The sequence below is a fragment of the Cannabis sativa genome, chromosome X (assembly GCF_029168945.1).
Source record: "Cannabis sativa cultivar Pink pepper isolate KNU-18-1 chromosome X, ASM2916894v1, whole genome shotgun sequence".
NCBI lineage: Eukaryota > Viridiplantae > Streptophyta > Magnoliopsida > Rosales > Cannabaceae > Cannabis > Cannabis sativa.
Window position 1 is genome coordinate 61,181,527 of NC_083610.1, and position 23,283 is coordinate 61,204,809.

General features: G+C 38.0%; 1 protein-coding gene across 1 annotated transcript; it reads right to left on the minus strand.

The window, feature by feature from the left end:
* Positions 1-958: 958 nt before the first annotated feature.
* On the minus strand, positions 959-3,747 carry LOC115710976 (uncharacterized). The gene is made up of 3 exons (XM_030639328.2): positions 2,338-3,747; positions 1,517-1,745; positions 959-1,420 (listed from the first exon to the last, which is right to left on the minus strand). Exons 1-3 carry the CDS (start codon positions 3,216-3,218, stop codon positions 1,256-1,258), a joined length of 1,275 nt encoding a protein of 424 aa, XP_030495188.1. The 5' UTR covers positions 3,219-3,747; the 3' UTR covers positions 959-1,255.
* Between the last annotated feature and the right edge of the window lie 19,536 nt (positions 3,748-23,283).

Sequence of the window (23,283 nt, forward strand, 5' to 3'; positions counted from 1 at the left end):
TAGATAAAGATATATCGGTACATCCGTTTTAAGATATGCATGGTAGAATTTTCCAATAATATTTATTATTATAAATATATTTATTTTATCAATTATTTTAATTTTTATTTTTGTATAAGAATATATTTTGTTTGACGAAACTTTTACTTTTGTTTTTGTTTATAGTTAAAAGTATGATAAATATAAATTTTGTCTTAGATTTAATGTTTGAATAATTACTATATTAAGTCTTTTATTAATGAAAATTATTTTTCAAACTGTTTAAATATTATTGAAAAAAATTCTTTTATAAGTAAATTAAGAATTATGTAAATTATTTTAATTTTAAAAATAGTTTCGTCTTTTTTTAAAAAAAAAAATTACAACTCCTAACTTCTTATAAAATGATTTTTAAATTAAAAAAAAAAAACTTTTTTATTTTTTGTTCAAACACCTTTAAAATGACTTTTATAAATCTAAAAGTAAAAAAAGAGCTTATAGAAATAAAATGAAAGAGGATCATGTGTAAATATAAAATTAAATTTGAATAAATAAAATTTTAGTGATATATTTAAGAGGAATGCTAAAAAAATACCAGTGGTTCCTAGCACCCTTATATGTATTAATATCTTAATTGAGACTCATATAATTTAATATAATAACTTTTAGAAAGTATCGCTAATTAATTGTATGGCGACATATCTATAAGTACTAGGAACTACTGTTGCCCACAACAATGCAACGAGTAGAAATAAAAATAAGAGTAGAAATAGGCACCCTTGTTTCAAAAAAAAAAAGAAAGAAAGAAAGAAATAGGCACCCTTTTGTTGTTTGATGACAATAATGATGACGATGAGGGCGACAAGCTGGGAGCAAAACTTTGAAACTCATAATTGCAATTCAGAACACTATAATGGAAATTCATGCAGGTAACCCCACCATACAAACCCCTCATGTGGAAAGTTAAAGAAACAGAAAATAAAATAAAGGCCCCTAAAAACCAAAATAAGCCTTCAAATCTCATATTCCATTGATTCTTTTTTACAGTGTATGTACAAGTTACAGTTGGGATCATCATCATCATCATGGAAACTTCAAACATACTCTTTTTCACTCTTTTTTTTTCTTTTTTTTTTTCAGTTCATTCCCTCACATTTCTCAACCACCAATGAGCTTGTGCTGACCGGGGTGACATTTTCCAAAGTACTTAAAATTAGTTGAAGAAGAAAAGGAAAAAAAAAATATACATTTTGAAACAAAAGCTAGCCTCTTTGTCTTAGACATTTGTATCACAAAATTTCCCGTCCATGCGATTTTGGACAGCTTTGACTGCAGCAACTCTTGCAGCTGTGGCAGCTCTATTTGCGGCCATCACTGACTTGTTCACTTGTTCATCCACCTTGCGAAGGTTAATGGCATTCTCTGCTGTCTTCCTTGCAGCCTGAGGTTTTCACATGCAAAGAAAACGACAAGAATAAGAGGTCACAAAACGACACCCAATTATGCTCAAACGACAGAGTCATTTTATTTTATATACCTGAACTGCTCTAAGAACTGCATCAGTTAGTGGGGGTAACGATTGCTTAAGCGTACCAGCATCCCATTCACCACATCTGGTATCGCCATTCCTGAAACTATACATACCAAAGCCTTGTTTTCGACCTTCATGCCAAGACCCTTCATAACAATGGCCGTTGGCAAAGTGATAGACCCCAAATCCATGAATTTTGTCCCCAAAATATTCTCCTGCATATCTATCTCCATTTCTGAAACAAAAAAGGAAAACAATTATGAACTTCCCATTCCTTCTCCATACATAGATTGTAATACAAGGGAAATGTCTCACTTGGATGATCAAAAAGAGATACAGAACTGATATTTGAGCTAAAATGGAAGATTATGAACAATTAAACAAACCGGTTTAACCATTAATCCATAAGAAAGATAGTTTACAAACCAAGGAAAAAAAAAAAGGTGTACTCGTCTTTCAACTATTCAAGAATCAAAAACATTAGGGGGGCTTAAAAATTTAAATTTTGATTACTTTGTAGTACATAAAAAAAAGGGCATGGTATAATAGGCTTTTAAAAGGAAAAATAAATTAAAATAAATGTGAGTACACACACTCAGATTCCTACTTCTAGATCCAACAGTAGAAAATAACATCGTATAATATGAATTTAATGCTGTTCTATACTCAAATGAGGAATCAAATTCAAATTTTGGTGAAGCCAAGTGCCAAGACTACAAAGCTAAAGCAACAGTGACCCCAAAACTCAAATGAAAAGAAGAAAAGAATTAAAGAAATAGAAATAGAATTGGGAAAGTTGGAAATTGTATGAAAGATATAAAATTGACCTGAAGTGGTAACAGCCAAGGCCGTGTTTGACACCACACTTGAACTCCCCAATGAAACAGCTACCATCGGCACACGTTTGAACTCCAACGCCATGGCTCTGCCCACTACACCACTCACCGGCGAAAGAGTCCCCCGTATAGAATCTATAAACTCCATACCCATGCCTGTGACCTTGCCTATACTGACCCTTGTACCGACTCCCTCTGGCCCAGTTCTCAATCCCATACCCATCGTACCTCCCATCGATCCAATCGCCCTCGTATCTTCCTTTAACAAAGAAATTGTAAACCCCACTCCCATTACTCCTTCCCTTATGGAACTCACCTTCGTAAAAATCGCCATTACTGTAAAACTCGACCCCTTCTCGAATAATCCGCCTCTCTTTTGGCGCCTTATTGGCGTTAGAATCGCCGATAAACCACTGGACCGGAGTCGTCCCCGCATTGTTCTTGGAGAATCCGAGCCGCTTCGCATTTTCCTCAAACGAGTGCTTAATAATCGAAAAGCTATGGTGAATCAAGCTCTTGTTCTTGCTTGCCAAGAAAAGCGTCAAGGCAACGAAAATAAGAGCAAGGAGAAGATTCTCCGAGGTGGATATCTCTTCCCGTCGGAGATAGAAGAAGAAAAAGAAAAATAAGGTCAAGAGGAATAGCGCCGCCATGGCGAGAAAATGTTGGGTGAGCCGGCCAGGCCCAGTTCGTGGGGACGAACCAGACCGGACCGGTTTCTTGGGCTTCTCCTCCTCCTCATCCATGGCAGCGATGACGTCCTCCTCGGCGACCGATGAGAGACTATGAATGGACGATCGGATCGTCGGAGATGAACGGAGGAGCGAAGATTGGGTTCTTGTGAGCTTAGACTGACTCATCTGGCCGTCCATTACTGATAACAGTAGTAAAATCTCCTTCGTCCGATTATCTCACTTTGATTTCTTTCTCTACTTTTTTTCCCTTTTAGTTAAGCCCTTCTGTAACGAGATATTCTTATCACTAGCGTCGTCGCTCTAAGCTCCTCAGGCAACATCTCAGGCGGCGCAAGATAAGCAGTGTCTCCCCCGCGCACGTTAGCACGACTTAAACTCACAACAAGTAAAAATTAAAAAAAAAACAAAAGAAAAAAGCTCAAAATGCGGGGAGTTTTGTAAGAGGAGAAATGGACACAAGAAAGAGAGACTGAAATCTGTGAGAGAAAGTGGCCCGGGTTCAATTACTATATTTATCGTGAAATTAGAGAAAGGCGGAGATTCAATCAACGCCGTCCGTTTAGAATGTGAGGGAGGGATTCAAATAAGTTTTCCCCACCGTCTGATAGCACAAGGAGAGAATATGGCCGTTAGATCTAGAATCCGCACCTTTTCACTTTACTGTTCAGAGCGGCACGTGCCATGATCATCTGTCTAATTTTCTTTTTAGATAAATAAATTGGTTGTGTATGATGGTGGTAGTAAGTGGTAACTTGGTGAGGTCTTAGGTAGGATCAAGGGTCCCATCACCGTCCGTTTGGGTCGAACAGACGGTAGTCAAAGGTCGTTCTCACCCTAATGGGGCCCACCACCAAATCCTATGAAAGGCAAACACCAAACTATACGCCTTTTAACTACTAATTAGCAAATTGTTCTGTACGTCCACTCCACTAAACCGTATAATGTCTCTTGATTTTTTTTTATTTTTTTTTTGTTAATGTTTTACTTTTCTGTACAGTCTTTTTTTTTTCTTTTTAAATATCTATTTTCTATTTTGGGAGATCTTGAATCAAGAAAAAGTTTCTTCTAGGGGTGTTCACGGATTGGTTTGGTTCGGATTTTCATAATTTTTGAATCAAACCAGTATAACGGTTTTTTGAATATTAGAAACCAAACAGACCAATAAATTTCTCAAACCGAACCAAACCAAACCATTAAAAACAGTTTGGTTTGGTTCGAAACTACAGTTTAAGTGGAATTTATAATTATTCTTATTTTTTTTTAAGTAATTATACTATTTTTACTAAGTTTTTAATTTTATTTTTCAAAATATATATTGAACATGATAAGTAAAAAGTCTATAACATATAAATAACGATATAAAGGCGTTCTCAAATGTCAAACTTAACATAAAAATTCAAAATTCATGCAATAAAAAAGTTGACACACAAAAAATTTCAAAATTATACATATAGTCATACCTAAAATATATAAAAATTAATTATTTATTATAAACGGTCCGGTCCGGTTTAACCGTTAACTATTTATTCCGAATCGCAACCGAACCATTACACCGTAAACGGTCCGGATTGACCAAACCACCAAAAACGGTTTCTCCGGTTATGGTTTACAGTGGTTCGGATTGTCGTGGTCCGAATTTAAACCGCAATTTTCCGATTTATATGAACAGCCCTCGTTTCTTCAGTAACATTTAAATTTATTTAAATAAACCCTTTTATCTAAATAAATAGATAGATGCTTTAGCAAGTATATGAAAGAGTAGATACCCTTATTTAAGAGTGAGGGTCTTAATGGTTCAGCTTTGTCTGCCCTTCACATTTGCTCTGTCGCAGTTAATTCCCCCTCTTTTCTTTTAACTATTCTTTGTTGTTAACTTCCTCCTTGCTTACTGTTTTTTGCCTTTTTTCAAATTTAAACTGCTCCTCCCTCCTTCTTCCTCCCTGCTCCTCCCTTCATCTTCTTCTCCTCTGGCTTTTTTTTGCCTAATTTTATGGATAATTCCATTCCTAGTATCTCTAATGCTCTTTCTATAAGGGAAAGAGAAGTCATAAATATCACAAATATTAATATTACACCACCTTGTCCTGTTGTGAACAAGATTTTTTGCAGAATTTATTCAAAAAAAGGTTTCAATCCAAAAAGTTTTAAGAACTTCATCACTACTCAATAGATTGGTAGGTTTGCTGTCATTATCTCTAACTATGATGCTGATACTGATTCTTTCACTATAACTTTTGGATGTGAAGGGGATTTAAGACGTGTGCTTTCCAAAGAACCATGACACTTTCATAATCAACATATGATTCTTTGTCTCCCAAGTGTTCTACAAAATGATCCAATCGATTCTTATACCATTACACCATTTTGGATTCAAGTTTACCGTCTCCCGTTTCTTAGCAAATCGGAGGCTCTTGCTAAGTGTCTTGGTAATCTAATTGGTACTTTCATTGAAGTTCATGAAAATTCTCTTAACGAAGGATGGGGTCCTTTTCTTCGAATGAGAGTTGATATTGATGTTTCTAAGCCTCTTCTCCGTGGTCAGTTAGTTACCTTTCCTTGGATGGAAGATGAAATGTGACTTGACTATAGATATGAGCGGTTACCTGATTTCTGCTATGAATCTGGCATCATTGGACATGTCTTTGATAAATGCCCTCTGTTTTTGGAAAACTTTGATGAAGGGATCGAGCCTAAACTCCCTTATGGTCCTTGGATTGAAGATTCTTCACTGCCTAGATCCAACTATGATCGTTATAGGCAAGAGTTTTCCAAAGCAGGCCCTTGGCCGTTCATCACTAGACTCGATCGTAAGTCTATTGCTCCAATAATCCCGCACACAAATCAATTTCCTGCATCACCTTCACAGATAACCAATTCAGAGAAAGGCAAAGAAGTTTTGGAGATTATTAATAATAAGAATTTCGCTAACAAGCTTGGTTCCTCAATGCAACATTATTATCAAACTGGATCTTCTTCTACCAGTTCACACTTTGATAAACACCTCACCATTGGTTCCCCCACAACAAAATCAATTGCCATTCCTTCGGCCCAGCCTGTGTTACCATCTGTTCTAGCGACTGATTCAAAGCAGGTTGCTTTTCCTACCAACAAAACAATGATTGATCCTCCAATATCGACCCTACCTGCTACTGCTCCTGTCAAGCATTCTGTTGCTTTGCCCATTGCTACACCTCTTGCTTATGTCCACATGCCCCATAATGACACTTTCAGTGATGGAATGTCTGCTGCTACAACAGTCTCTTCCGTTGCTTATGGTGTGGATATTTTTGGACAATCTTCTACACCTTTTGGCAGCACAACCAATATTCAAAACACTAGTGATATTGGTAATGAAAATAGAATGCCTTCTCTTTTTTCCAAAAGGCAATTAGTTACAACAGGAGGAAATGTCTGAAATGTGCTCAAGAGATGTTGAACCAAAGCCTCTCCTTTATCTAATTTCACCAACAACTTGCTGCATCAACTTCCCGGTCCATCTTCTGAAAGTGCTGAACATTCACGAATGGCTGATACAAGTGCTGCTCCTTTGGCGAAGACTGATGTTCAGCCTCGCCAGTCACCATGAATATTATTAGTTGGAATGCTCGGGGCTTGAGCAACCCAAGAACATTCCATCAACTTCGTTTGCTCCGTTCACATAATAATACCAATGTAATTTTTATTATGGAATCTTAGCTTACTATAGGATCTGTAACACCCTACTAGTTTAGGTGTGCTACAATGCTTTTAAAAATTACTGTGCAACCTTTGCTAATCAAAGGGTTTATCAAAAGTGATAAAATTTAAACTTTAATAAATAAACATATACTGTATTACATTTATAAAATTTGGGATCCTGTATCTACATTTTTCAAGTTTACATAATCAAAAGATGTCGCACAACAACTACAAAATCGTGAGCCCTAGTTGTCCCGAAGATCTAACACTCCAGGTCGAACTGTCTCGATATATAGAATCGTTATCCAGCTCAAAACTCATTGTCGTTCAACAACAGCTTTGCCTTTACCTGCACATAACATAGCATCTTGAGTCAACAGACTCAATAAGAAAAGCATAAAACGTAAATATATAACTGACCTACGACTTAGTGCCCATACACCTATCAATAAGTCATAAACAATGCAAACATGTATAATTGAGTCTCGAACGTTCTTGACCATAGTATAATTGACCATAATACCACATGCACTTAGTACTCTAGTCGTACTAGTGTTGGTAGCATCAATCTATACTATAAGTACAACTAGCCATAATACCACATGCACTCAGTACTCCGGTGTACTAGTGTTGGTAGCACTAGTTCATGCTTTCAAAAGTATAACCAACCATAATACCACATGCACTCAATAATCTGGCGTACTAGTATTGGTAGCATTGGTTCATACTTTCTGAATTGCCAAACACATACATTCACGATATCAAGAGGCAATCATATATACACTAACTATCATTCTAACGTATATGTCATACATCTAAAAACATAAAATTAACATGTACATATGTATGTGTGCTATACTAGTGTTACCTCAATTTTGATTTTAGGTGCGCCGGTCAACCTTAGTGGAAATAGCTGCAGGTAATCGAAGGCCCTAAGTCACATTTCCAAAAAAACAAATAAGTGTTGCCCTAACACTTTCGGGAACTTAAATTTACAACTAAAACTTTTCCTAGTGATATACATCATGGAAATACCCTAAGTACATAGAAAAAACTCAATTGGGTCCTAGGAAAAGTCAAGATTATGGAACCCCAAATTCTGCCTAAATCGAATCGCCCGAAACTCAACTATCCCATTTTAAAACTTGCATAACTCCTGAAATTCTAAGAAAAACGTTACAAAATTTTGCAGGATATCTAAAAACATCACAATGAACATTTTTCATGAAGAAAACTTAATCAAAATCTCAATAGAAATCAAACTAAATGGCCGTCCTAAAACTGCCTAAATCAGATGGCCCGAAACTCCTTGTCCGAGTTTGGAAATCCCATAACCCATCTAATACGGATCCAAACATTACCAAATTTTGTAGAGCGCCTAAACACATCATAATGAACATATTTCATGAAGAAATCTTAACCCATTTTGCAATAGAATTCAAGTCATCACAACCAAGTTAAGTTTGAGTTCTTTGAACTCAAACTTGCATAACTTTTGCTACAACTACCCAAAACAATTCAAACCACTTCTAAACAGTCCTAAATAACCTTAATAATCATTTCATAACCTTCCTAAACTTATTCAACATTTTATATTATAAACAACCACTAAAAACAAACAAAACCCTAGAAAACCAATAAATTTCAGGTTAGGTTTTACCTTAGAAGTTTGGAGGAGCTAGGGGTTGAACTCCTTGATGAATTCCAACTAGGAAGAGGCTTGAAAATGGTTTAAAATCTGAGTTTTGGCCCTGGTTCAGAAGCCACGAAGTAGAGGGAGAAGGAGAAGGTGATTTGGTGTTTTTTTGACTTTGCTTTTTCTTTTTGGTTCCTTTTAATTTTGCTTTTCCTTTTTGTTTGCTTCCTAAGCAGCTGGTCATCCTAAAAAGGATGAGCCACAACCACCTATCCCTTCCAAAAGAGTGACTAAGCTATTAGGGTGAAAAGACTAAAATGCCCTTATTTCCCCGCAAAGTTATCTCGTAGCCCTAGGGGTAAAATGGTCTAATTCTGTTATTTCGTTAAACCTTGATATTCTAAGATATCCAATAATAGTGCCCCATAAAATACTTGATACAAATTTGTGTCCATGTGACTAAAATTGCCATTCGACCCATTTCCAGTGTTACCGGGCATAAAAATGTAAAAATATGAAAATTCAGAGATAGCATGTATATCACACATATAATTCAATAAAATCTCCAGATTGTGAAATAATAATCATAACACATATTTTTATGAAAATAGGGTCTATAAAGAATAAAACATATAAATAATCACATAGTCATATTAATTAGTGCTAAGTGTCCCACTAATCCCATGTCTAAAAATAATGGTCATTACAACTCTCCCCCCGTTAAAAGGATTTCTTCCCCGAAATCTAACCTGAATAACTCTTGATATTGAGTCCTCATTTCAGAGTCTAACTCCCAGGTTTCCTCTTCCACCCTGCTATTCTTCCAGAGTACCTTGACTAAGAAGATAGTCTTGTTCCGTAGAACTTTGTCCTTCCTATCGAGGATTTGAACTGGTTGTTCCTCATAGGATAGATCTGGTGCCAACTCTAGTGTACCATTACTCAAGACATGAGTTGGATCAGATACATACTTTCTCAGCATTGATACGTGAAAAACATTATGCACTGCTGACAATGCTGGAGGTAAAGCTAGTCGATACGCTACTTGTCCAACCTTTTCGAGTATTTCAAATGGCCCTATGAATCTAGGACTTAACTCGCCCCTCTTTCCAAAGAGTTTTAACACTTTTCATTGGTGAAATCCGTAGGAAAATATGTTCTCCTACCTGAAACTCTATGTCTCGGCGCTTAGGATCAGCATAACTCTTTTGCCTACTTTGGCAAGTAAGCATCCGTGCCTTGATCTTTTCGATGGCATCACTGGTCTTTTGAACTAACTCAGGACCCAAATACTTTCTTTCTCCAGTTTCATCCCAGTGAATAGGTGATCGACACTTCCTACCATACAATAACTCATAGGGAGCCATCCCTATTGTACTCTGATAGCTGTTGTTATAAGAAAAATTCTATTAAAGGTAGGTACTTACTCCACGAACCTTCAAAATCTAACACACAGGCTCGTAACATGTCCTCTAGAATTTGAATCATCCTTTCAGACGGACCATCTGTCTGGGGGTGAAAGCTGTACTAAACTTCAGCTTCGTACCCATGGACTTCTGAAGACTTTGCCAAAATTTGGAAGTAAATTTTGGGTCTCTATCTGAAACTATGGATTTCAGAGCTCCATGGAGACGCACTATCTCCTTAACATACAACTCAGCATACTGATCCACTGTAAAGGTGGTTTTCACTAGCAAAAAGTTTGCTGACTTTGTGAAACGATCCACAATTACCCAAACTGAATCATACATTCCAGTAGTTCTAGGTAATCCAACCACAAAATCCATGGTGACATCTTCCCATTTCCACTCAGGGAGTGTCAAAGGCTGTAGTAACCCTGCCGATTTCTGATGTTCAGCCTTGATCTGTTGACAAGTCAAAAACCTTGACACATAATCGACCACATCTCTCTTCATACCGCACCACCAATAATAGGGTTTCAAATCTTGATACATCTTAGTGGTACCCGAATCTAACGAATATGGAGTGGTGTGAGCTTCATCTAGAATCTCTTTCTTAAGCCCACAACCGTTTGGAACACAAACTCAAGCCTTATAAAGTAGCATACCAGTATCAGAACTTGTGAAGTCCTTAACATGTCCAGCTAAGACTTCCTCTCGAGTTTTGACTAACTCAAGATCTTCCAGTTGGGCACACTTGATCCTTTTTATTAGGTCAGAATGAAGTGTCAAGTTACTAAGTTTTCCCACCACAAACTCAATACCTGAATTGACCATGTCAGTGGCTAATTGGGGAGAAATTATCTTGGTACTAAAAACTTGTCCAGGGCCCTTCCTACTTAGGGCATCAGCCACTATATTGGCTTTTCCAGGATGATAAAGAATCTCGCAATCGTAGTCCTTGACTAACTCTAACTACCATCTTTGTCTCATATTTAGATCTTTCTGAGTAAAGAAATACTTGAGACTCTTATGGTCAGTATAAATTTCACACTTTTCCCCACAAAGGTACTGTCGCCAAATTTTCAATGCGAACACCACTGCTACAAGTTTCAAATCATGTGTTGGGTAACGTTGCTCATATTCCTTCAACTGACGCGAAGCATAAGCAACGACCTTATCGGCCTGCATCAGGACACACCCCAAACCCTGTGTGGATGCATCACAACATACCACAAACTTTTCTTTATCTGATGGTAAGGCTAACACCGGTGCTCTGACTAGTCGCTTCTTCAGTTCTTGGAAACTGGCTTCACACTTATCAGACCACACAAATTTTTGGTTCTTCTTAGTCAATTCTGTCAATGGCATGGAGATCTTAGAAAATCCCTCTACGAAACGACGGTAGTTTCCAGCTAAACCAATAAAGCTTCTAACCTCAGAAACTATCTTCAGTCTCGGCAAATCTCTAATTGATTCAATCTTTCCTGGATCAACCATAATACCATTTTCACCGACAATATGACCTAGAAAGGATACTTGGGATAACCAGAACTCACACTTATTAAATTTAGCATAAAGTTTGTTTTCTCTAAGTCGTTGTAAGACCATTCGAAGATGTTGCTCATATTCTAGTTTCGACTGAGAGTATATGAGGATGTCATCGATAAACACTATGACAAAGTTATCAAGGAAATCCTTAAATAATCTATTCATAAGATCGATAAAGGCTGCTGGAGCATTAGTCAATCCAAACAACATCACTAGAAACTCATAATGTCCATACCTCGTACGAAATGCAGTCTTAGGAATATCTTCCTCTCGAATTCTCAACTGATAATACCCAGAGCGAAGATCGATCTTAGAGAAGATTGTCTTCCCTTGAAGTTGATCAAACAAGCCATCGATTCTTGGCAATGGATACTTGTTCTTAACTGTAAGCTTGTTCAACTCCCAGTAATCGATATACATCCGAAGGGATCCATCCTTCTTCTTGACAAACAATACCGGAGCTCCCCAGGGGGATACACTAGGTCGGGTAAACCCAATGTCTAACATTCCCTGAAGTTGAACTTTCAATTCCTTAAGTTCAGATGGAGCCATCCTATATGGTGCTTTAGAAACGGGCTCTGCTCCTGGTATCAGATCAATAACAAAATCTATTTCACGTTGGGGTGGTAAACCAAGTAATTCCTTAGGAAACACATCTAAAAACTCTTTAACCACTCTCACATATTTAGGCCCAACTATTTCGAGTCTACTGGTATCAATCACTACTGCCAGATAACCTATACACCCATCTTCTAATAAGTCTCTAGCTCTCAATACTGATATGATTGGAATTTGAGAACCTTGAACTCTTCCCACCAATACAAATGGTTTCTCACCCACCTGTTGAAAACTTACCATCTTCCTCATGCAGTCAATACTAGCTGCATACTTGGCTAAGAAGTCCATCCCCAAAATGATATCAAAGTCTGCTAAAGATAACTCGATAAGATCAGTACTTAACTCCCTATCATCTAGTGTGATCGGTACAACCCTAATCCACCTCTTGGAGATAACTAACTCCCCACTAGGTAAAAGGGTTCCAAAACCTAATTCATAACTAACTACCCAGTTTATCAATTACTCTTGATGCCATGTAAGAGTGTGTAGCCCCAGAGTCAAACAATACAGTAAAATAAGAGTTATTTATGAAAAGCTAACCTGTAACAACTGATGGACTAGCCACAACATCTGCATGTGTAATGGAAAATACCCAAGATGGAGTGGATATGAACTCCTTCTCTGGGTCTCCCCTTATCAAGTGAGGGCAGTCCCTCTTAAAGTGTCCCATCTTACCACACTGGAACCAGGAATTCCTGTTACATTCTCCCAAGTGATGTTTCTTACAACGAGGACATTCTGGGTACGCAAAATCCACCCTGACGACCACCACTCTGACCACGTTGAGTCTTCCTTTTTGAATCGAAAATTGAATCACTACTACTCCTACCCAAACTAGAAGGAGGCAAAGCAGTGACTCCATAAAAACCCTGAGTCCCTCGGGGCTCATGCAAAAACTGTACCGCACCTTCAGCTCGAAGAGCCTTTTGTACCATCAGTGCATATGGGGTAGCATCATCGGTTGTAATTGTCAAATCATGATGAATCTTCGCATTAAGCCCACCCAGGTACTTTTTCTTCTTAGTGTAATTTGTAGGTACTATACCTGAGGATAATCTGGCCAATCGTTCAAACTTGGTCGTATACTCCGTCACTGACATTGATTCTTCTTGAACCAATTGTGTAAACTCCTTCCGTTTTGCACTACGAACAACCTCATTATAATACTTGGAGTTAAACAAATCTTGGAATTCATCCCAGCTGATAACAACAACATCCTGTGTGAGCGATACTAACTCCCACCATATCAGAGCATCTTCCTGGAACTGAAATGTGGCACAGGCCACTCTGTCGCTACGAGTGACTCCCATAAAATTTAGTATTCGATTCATAGTGGTTAGCCATTTCTCAGCTTTCATAACATCAGGGCCTCCTAGAAAGAGTAGAGGTCCCTGTTTCCGAAATCTCTCATATAATGGTACTAACCCGTTGCCAGCTACAGGATATTCCGTTGGCAACATTGGTACTAGAGCAATACCAACCAAAGGAAGAGGAGCAACATGAGGGCCTTGGTGCCTCAGCCTAACAATCTCCTCATCCTGTTGTTGTATTCTAGCCTGCAACTTAGCAAACCTATGCTCCCAATCTTGTGGAGCTTGTGGTGGATTAACATTACCCAAACCATGAGCCTATCCACGACCTCTACCTTGGCCTCGCAAAGGAGGGGGTTCTTAGTGGCCTTGACCGCCACTAGTTCCAACCACATTACCCCGACTTCATACATTTCTCTGGGTATCCATATGATACTAGCCTATGAACCCATAAGTTAGTTTAATCATGTAGTGGTCAACATAATAAACTTAAGACCGCATACAAGAGATCTTAAACACGGACATAATTAATCAATATATCACTAACATGTTTCCATCATGCTTTTCTAATTATAAAAACCTACTAAAATATGTAAAGACTTACTGAACCGTGAGTCGAGCTTATATCTGATGATGATTGTACATATCTTGACGGTCTAGTAGACAACATGGCGGCTCTGATACCAAAATTGTAACACCCTACTAGTTTAGGCGTGCTACAGTGCTTTTAAAAATTACTGTGCAACCTTTGCTAATTAGAGGGTTTATCAAAAGTGATAAAATTTAAATTTTAATAAATAAACATATACTGTATTACATTTATAGAATTTGGGATCCCGTATCTACATTTTTCAACTTTACATAATAAAAAGATGTCGCACAACGACTACAAAATCGTGAGCCCTAGTTGTCCCGAAGATCTAACACTCCAGGTCGAACTGTCTCGATATATAGAATCTTCATCCAGCTCAAAACTCACTGTCGTTCAACAACAGCTTTGCCTTTACCTGCACATAACATAGCATCTGTGACTCAAGAGATTCAGTAAGAAAAGCATAAAACGTAAATATATAGCTGACCTACGACTAAGTGCCCATACACTTATCAACAAGTCATAAACAATGCAAACATGTATAATTGAGTCTTGAACGTTCTTGACCATAGTATAATTGACCATAATACCACATGCACATAGTACTCTAGTCGTACTAGTGTTGGTAGCATCAATCCATACTATAAGTACAACTAGCCATAATACCACATGCACTCAGTACTCCGGTGTACTAGTGTTAGCAGCACTAGTTCATGCTTTCAAAAGTATAACCAACCATAATACCACATTCACTCAATAATCTAGCGTACTAGTGTTGGTAGCATTTGTTCATACTTTCTAAATTGCCAAACACATACATTCACGATATCAAGAGCCAATCATATATACACTAACTATCACTCTAACGGATATGTCATACATCTGCAAAACATAAAAATAACATGTACATATGTATGTGTGCTACACTAGTCTTACCTCAATTTTGATTTTAGGTGCGCCGGTCAACTTTAGTGGAAATAGCTGCAGGTAATCGAAGGCCCTAAGTCACATTTCCAAAAAAAAAAAAATAAGTGTTGCCCTAACACTTTCGGGGACTTAAATTTACAACTAAAACTTTTCCTATTGATATACATCATGGAAATACCCTATGTAAATAGAAAAAACTAAATTGGGGTCCTAGGAAAAGTCAAGATGGACCCCCAAATTCTGCCTAAATCGGATCGCCCGAAACTTAACTATCCCATTTTAAAACTTGCATAACTCCTGAAATTCTAAGAAAAACCTTACAAAATTTTGCGGGATATCTAAAAACATCACAATGAATATTTTTCCTGAAGAAACCTCAATCAAATTCTCAACACAAATCAAACTAAATGGCCGTCCTAAAACTACCTAAATCGGATGGCCCGAAACTCCTTATCCGAGTTTGGAAATCCCATAACTCATCTAATCTGGATCCAAACATTACCAAATTTTTTAGAGCACCTAAAAACATCATAATGAATATATTTCATGAAGAAACCTTAACCCAGTTCGCAACAAAATTCAAGTTATCGCAACCAAGTTAAGTTTGAGTTCTTTGAACTCAAAGTTGCATAACTTTTGCTACAACAACCCAAAACAATTCGAACCACTTCTAAACAGTCCTAAATAACCTTAATAATCATTTCATAACCTTCCTAAACTTATTCAACATGTTATATTATAAACAGCCACTGAAAACTAACAAAAACCCTAGAAAACCAATAAATTTCAGGTTAGGTTTTACCTTAGAAGTTTGGAGGAGCTAGGGGTTGAACTCCTTGATGAATTCCAATTAGGAAGAGGCTTGAAAATGGTGGGAAAATCTGAGTTTTGGCCCTGGTTCAGAAGCCACAAAGTAGAGGGAGAAGGAGAAGGTGATTTGGTGTTTTTTTGACTTTTCTTTTGCTCTTGACTTTTCTTTTTCTTTTTTGTTCCTTTTAATTTTGCTTTTCTTTTTTGTTTGCTTCCTAAGCAGTTGGTCATCCTCAAAAGGATGAGCCACAGCCACCTATCCCTTCCAAAATAGTGACTAAGCTCTAAGGGCGAAAAGACTAAAATGCCCTTATTTCCCCGCAAAGTTATCTCGTAGCCCTAGGGGTAAAATGGTCTAATTCTGTTATTTCATTAAACCTTGATATTCTAAGATATCCAATAATAGTGCCCCATAAAATACTTGATACAAATTTGTGTCCATGTGACTAAAATTGCCATTCGACCCATTTCCAGTGTTACCGGGCATAAAAATGTAAGAATATGAAAATTCACAGATAGCATGGATATCACACATATAATTCAATAAAATCTTCAGAATTGTGAAATAATAATCATAACACATATTTTTATGAAAATAGGGTCTATAAAGAATAAAACATATAAATAATCACATAGTCATATTAATTAGTGTTAAGTGTCCCACTCATCCCATGTCTAAAAATAACGGTCATTACAGGATCTATTACTAAATTGAAAAATGCTTTTAATTTCCCTAATGGTCTTGAAGTTCCTAGAGTAGGTCTTAGTGGGGGTCTTTTATTTCTTTGGAAAGCTAATGTAAATGTAACTATCCTTAATTATGGTATAAACTTTATTGATTGCTACTTGTCTCTTGTTGATGGCCCTACAACACATTTTATTGGATTCTATGGTGCTCCTAATGTTTCTCAAAGACATGTCACTTGGTAGCTCTTGAAAAAATTAAGCGACACTGCTCCTTTACTCCCTTGGATTATTTTGGGTGATTTCAATGAGATTATGTCTCATAAAGATAAACTTGGTGGACCTTTGCGTCTCGAAGCTCAAGTTGATGCCTTTAGAAATACCATTGATCGTTGTGGCTTACATGAACTGAATTATATTAGAGAAAGATTCACTTGGCATAACAAAAACAAAAATGGTGCTAATGTAAAAGAGCGTTTGGATTATGGATTTGTTAATAGATCGTGGGACAACCCTTTCAACACACCTACTATCACTCATTTGGACTTCTTTGGTTCGGATCATAGAGCATTAAAAGTATCTCCTCAGAATAGAGCAGTCCACACCAGATGGTATTGCTAATGTGGTACAAAGCTATTTTAACAATATTTTCACATCATATGGCATGGACATACAAGCAATTCACCAAGTCGTCTCCTCAGTTCTGTGTACAATATCTCCTCAAAATAACCATGCTCTCACTCGACCATACACAGCTGCAGATGTCTTTGATGCACTTTCATCCATGAAATCGTATGGTAGTCCAGGTCTTGACGGTATGTAGGTTATGTTTTACTCAAATTATTGGCATATTGTTGGTGATCTAGTTACCAAAACGGTTCTCAAAGTACTAAATGATGGGGGAGATCCTTCAAGCTTCAACCAAACAGTGATTACCTTGATTCCTAAGGTTAAAAAGCCAAACTCAATGAGTCAATTGAGGCCAATTAGCTTGAGTAACGTGCTGTACAAATTGGTTTCTAAATCAATTGTTCTTTGGTTGAAACCATATCTTGGTATAGCCATCTCTGACTCCCAAAGTGCATTTCTATCTTCTCGGCTCATAACAGATAATGTGTTAATTGTTTTCGAACTGTTACATTCTCTAAAGCACTTAAAGAAAGGTAAGGAAGGTTATGCTACCATGAAGCTCGACATGAGTAAGGCATTCGATAGAGTCGAATGGTACTTTTTACAAAGTATGATGTTAGCAATGGGGTTTGATGCTTCTGTGGTGGATCTCATTCTACGCTGCATTACTAGTGTTTCCTATTCCTTCTTGATCAATGGCACTGTCAAAGGAAAGGTTATTCCAAGCTGTGGGATTCGACAAGGGGATCCCCTTTTGCCATATCTATTCATCATATGTGCCGAAGGTCTTTCTAGACTATTTCAAGCGGATGAAACAAGGGGTAATCTTCATGGTTTAAAGGTTTTAAGAGGCGCTCCATCGATTTCTCATTTATTTTTTGCGGATGATAGCTTGGTTCCATGCCGTGCCAATTCACGATCAGCCACAACCATCAAAAACTCTTTGGATTGCTACTGCCGTGCTTCCAGATAGAAATTGAATATTGAAAAATCAGTCTTATCATTCTCACCATGTAACACCCTAACTAACTTAGGCATGTTAGTGTGATTTTTAACTTACTGTGCAACTCGATGCTAATCAACGAGGTTATCGAAAATCGTGATTAATTAAAATTTGCTTATTTAATTAAAAACTTAAAATAACTTACATATTAAATCCCCGGATCCTATTTACAAAACCATTTACAAAGGTTTAACTATACATAAGCAAAAGTTTGTCGCCTAACGACAAAACAACGAAAGCTCTGGTGTCGCAAAGATCGTACGATCCAGGCTTAATCGCCCCGACATGTACAATCTTCACCTCCTCACTCTCACGGCTCCTCAGCTTTAGCCTTGCCCTTACCTACACATGGAAATAGCACTATGACTTGATAGACTCAGTAAGAAAAGCATAAACAATAACATAGCAATAACCCGGATTATGATCAGACGCCCATACCCCCAATCATAACCCTATCCCCGTGACCCGCACGGTTCTGAGTCTAGAAAATTTGTACGACAGTACTATTGACTATAATATCAGCCTATACTCGGTATGCTAGTCATACCCTAGCCGTACCAATGTGATACTGTCAGATAGTACAAAAGCCAACATACATAACTAATGTAATCTAACAGGCTTAACTAACATGCACACTAAACATGTATATACATATGCATACCGTTATACTAATCTTACCTCATTTTCGAATTTAGGTGTGGTGGCCGACCTGAGTGGAACAACTCCTCGGCGTATTATAGGCTCCTAAATCACATCAATCATAAGATAGGTAAGTGACACGCTAAATCACTTTCTCGGGACTTAAACTTGAAACTAAAAGTTTCCCTATCAATAAACAACATGGGAATACCCTAACCATCACAAAAATGGGAAAAACTAGGGTTCCCAAAATTGCTCCAACCGGTAGACCGGTTCCCAACCGGAATTCCGGTTCTGTGGGGTTTCCTGGGGACCAACCGGAATTCCGGTTCACTGCAGGAAACTTTCAAAATTTCACCACAACCTCAAATCAACTCCAAATCTCTCCAAACATTCCTGACCTGATAAATATACCCTAAATAACATAAACAAGGCAATAAAACATCCCAATATAACCAGAATCAAAATTTTACATTAATGAGCCAAGCTTGAGTTCTAAAACTCGAAGCTTGCTCATTCAACACTAAAACCCCTAAAACCAACAAAAAACAACATATTCAAACATAACTTAACTTCAAAAAACTATTCCAAACAATGACAACAACTACAGAACTCAACTACTCAAAATTCATGCAAAATCCAAACTTGAAACTAAAGAAAACTAAGAGAGCAGTTGCTAGGAGCTTACCTAAAGCTTGAGATCACCTAACACTTGCTGGAAAAAGCTTGAATTGTTATAGAACAACCCAAACCCTACCTGGTCTAGGTGGGTTCGAAGGAGAGAGAGAGAACTTGAGAGAAAAATGTGTTTATGTCTAATTTTTGATATATTGAGAAAATGGGAAAATACTTTGTTTTATTAAAATAAATCTCAGCTTAACATTAATCAAAAATCTGATTTTTAACTAAAATAAAGTCCACTATAGGACAAGAGACTAATGGGGCAAAATGACCATTTTGCCCCTCCCATACTAAAAACCATAAAAGGCCACCTAGGGGTATTTTTGCCAACTCTAAAATCTTGACTATTCTCGACATTCCCAATGTCTAAATATACTACCCCACTATACTAAAAAAAAATACTAAGATGAGATTCTAATTGCCAAACACCGCGTCCCAATGTTGCCGGGCACAAAACATGCAAAATTATGAAATTTCTATATATGACATATAAGATGCATTCTGAATTCAAATAAATTATCATAAATTAATAATTCAAAATTAATATTCAAGTTTCATAATTTAAACCCTTATTATCTGCTAATTTCCAAATTAAAGCTAAGCTGTCTTTATAATTATCCCCCTCTTAAAAGGATTTCGTCCTCGAAATCTAACCTGAACAACTCTGGATATTGAGCTCTCATGTCTGATTCTAACTCCCAGGTGGCTTCCTCCACCTTACTATTTCTCTAGAGTACCTTGACCAAAGCTATGGTCTTGTTCCAAAGAACCTTATCCTTTTTGCCAAGGATCTGAACTGGCTGTTCTTCATATGACATGTCTGGTTGCAGCTCAAGATTTGCATAACTAAGTACATGAGTAGGGTCTGAAACGTACTTCCTTAACATAGAGACATGGAATACGTTATGAACTGCTGAGAGAGCTCGAGGCAAAGCTAATCGATATGCCACCTGTCCAACCTTCTCGAGAATCTCGAAAGGTCCTGTAAATCTGGGGCATAACTTGCCTCTTTTCCCGAAACGCTTAATCCCTTTCATCGGAGACACTCGTAAGAACACATGATCCCCTACTTGAAACTCTACATTTATGCGTTTCAGATCTGCATAACTCTTTTTCCTGCTCTGAGAGGCAAGTATTCTAGCTTTAATCTTCTCAATTGCTTCATTGGTTCATTGTACTCATTCCGAGCCTAAGTATTTCTTCTCCCCTGTTTCATCCCAGTGGATGGGAGATCTACACTTTCGGCCATATAACATTTCACAGGGAGCCATCCCTATTGTACTTTGATAACTGTTATTGTACGAGAACTCTATCAATGGCAAGTACTTACTCCAAGAGCCCTGGAAATCCATAACACAAGCTCGTAACATATCTTCCAGTATCTAAATTGTCCTTTTGGACTGTCCATCAGTCTGAGGATGGAAAGCTGTATTGAACTTTAGTTTGGTACCCATAGCCCGTTGTAAACTTTGCCAGAATTTAGAGGTAAACTTCGGATCTCTATCCGAAACTATGGACTTTGGTACACCATGCAACCTTACTATCTCTTTAACGTATAAACCAGCATACTGATCCACTGAAAAGGTTGTCTTAACTTGTAGAAAATGTGCAGACTTCGTGAATCGGTCTACCACAACCCAAATCGAATCAAACAAACCCGTGGTTCTAGGTAACCCAACGACGAAGTCCATCGTGATATCATCCCACTTCCACTCAGGTAGGGTTAAAGGCTGCAACAACCCTACTCTCTGATGTTCAGCCTTGATCTGCTGACAGGTTAGGCATCTCGATACGAATTTTACCACATTCTTCTTCATTCCGCTCCACCAGAAGTAGGGTTTAAGATCTTGATACATCTTGGTGGTTCCGGGATGCATGGAGTATGGGGTAGTATGAGCCTCTTCAAGAATTTCATTTCTAAGTTCTGCACTACTTGGAACACAAACCTTGGTCTTAAACAACAACATTCCACTGTCTGACACTGTAAAGTCTCTGGCTTGGCCAGCTGATACCTCTTCTCTGATCTTTACTAATTCTGGATCAGTTAACTGAGCAATTTTAATTCGCTCCAATAGATCAGATTACAGCGTCAAGTTGTGAAGTTTGCCTACAACAAACTCGATGCTAGATCTGACCATGTCTTCTGCCAATTGAGGTGAAATCCGAACCATATTAGTTATCTGCCCGGGACCCTTCCTGCTCAGGGAATCGACCACTACATTGGCCTTCCCAAGATGGCAGAGGATCTCACAATCTTAATCCTTAACCAACTCTAACTAATGCCTCTGCCTCATATTCAAGTCTTTTTGAGTAAAGAAGTATTTGAGGCTCTTATGGTCAGTATAAATTTCACATCTCTCTCCGTAGAGATAATGCCACCAAATCTTCAAAGCAAAAACCACCACGGAAAGTTCTAGGTCATGATTCGGGTACCGCTGTTCATAATCTTTCAACTGACGAGAGCCATAGGCAATAACCCGATCGACCTGCATCAGTACACACCCCAGACCCTGTCTCGATGCGTCACAATACACCACGAACTTCTCTTGGTCAGAAGGTAGGGCTAACACTGGAGCTGTGATTAACCTCTGCTTTAGCTCTTAAAAACTTGCTTCACAATTATCTGTCCATATAAAACACTGATTCTTTTTGGTAAGCTCGGTTAAGGGTGTTGAAATTTTAGAAAACCCTTCTACAAACCGACGATAATAACCAGCCAGACCCAAGAAGCTCCTAACTTCTATCACTGTTCTCGGTCTCGGCCAATCCCTGACAGATTCTATCTTTCCTGGATCCACCTTGATCATGTCTTTGCTAACAATGTGCCCAAGAAAGGACACCTGAGATAGCTAAAATTCGCACTTCTTGAATTCGGCGTATAACTTATGTTCTCGAAGCTGTTGCAGAACCATCCGGAGATGTAGCTCATGCTCCTCTTCGGATTGAGAGAACACAAGGATGTCGTCGATAAATACAATAACACAAATATCGAGGAAATCCTTTAATACCCTATTCATCAGATCCATGAAAGCTGCGAGAGCATTGGTTAGTCCAAAAGACATAACCAGAAATTCATAATGTCCATACCTAGTGCGAAAAGCTGTCTTTGGAATGTCCTCCTCTCGAATTCTCAATTGATGATAGCCCGATCGGAGATCAATCTTTGAAAAGACCGTCTTCCCCTAAAGTTGATCAAAAAGATCATCGATCCTAGGTGAAGGATATTTATTCTTGATTGTTAGCTTATTCAATTCCAGGTAGTCAATGCACATTCGTAATGACCCATCTTTCTTCTTAACAAACAATACCGGAGCTCCCCAGGGTGACACACTAGGCCGTGAAATCCCTATGTCAAGCAACCCCTGGAGTTGAATTTTCAGCTCTTTAAGTTCTGCTAGAGCCATTCTGTAAGGGGCCTTAGAACCGGTTCTGCTCTAAGTGCAAAATCAATTTCTCTCTGCGATGGTAAACCCGAAAGTTCATTAAGAAAAACATCTAGAAATTCCTGAACCACCTTGATGTCTTCTGGCCGAACAAAGTCAGGCTGAGTGGTATCCAATACCACAACCAGAAACCCTAGACATCCATCTCGTAACAATTCTTTAGCTGTTAGTACCGAAATTATTGGGATCTGTGATCCCTGAACCGATTTGACAAAAACAAATGTTCTTCTCCTTCTGGTTGGAAGATTACCATCTTCCTCTTACAATCAATACTGGCTGAGTACTTGGACAAGAAATCCATTCCCAGTATAATATCAAAATCCGCTAAATTCATTTCTATTAAATAAGCACTCAACTCCATATCCTAAATTTTGATTGGCATAGACCTAATCCACCTTTTGGAAATGACTAATTCTCCGCTAGGTAGTAGGGTTCCAAACCCTGATTCATAGCTATCGTGCTGTCTATCCAATTTACTAAAAATTCTGGCCGCCACATAAGAATGAGTGGCCCCAAAGTCAAATAGCACAGAGAAATAAGAGTTGTTGACCGAGAGCTGACCTATTACCACTGAAGGGCTGACTTCTGCATCAACCTGAGTTATCGCGAACACCCTTGCTAGAGTGGGTTTCGCTGCAGA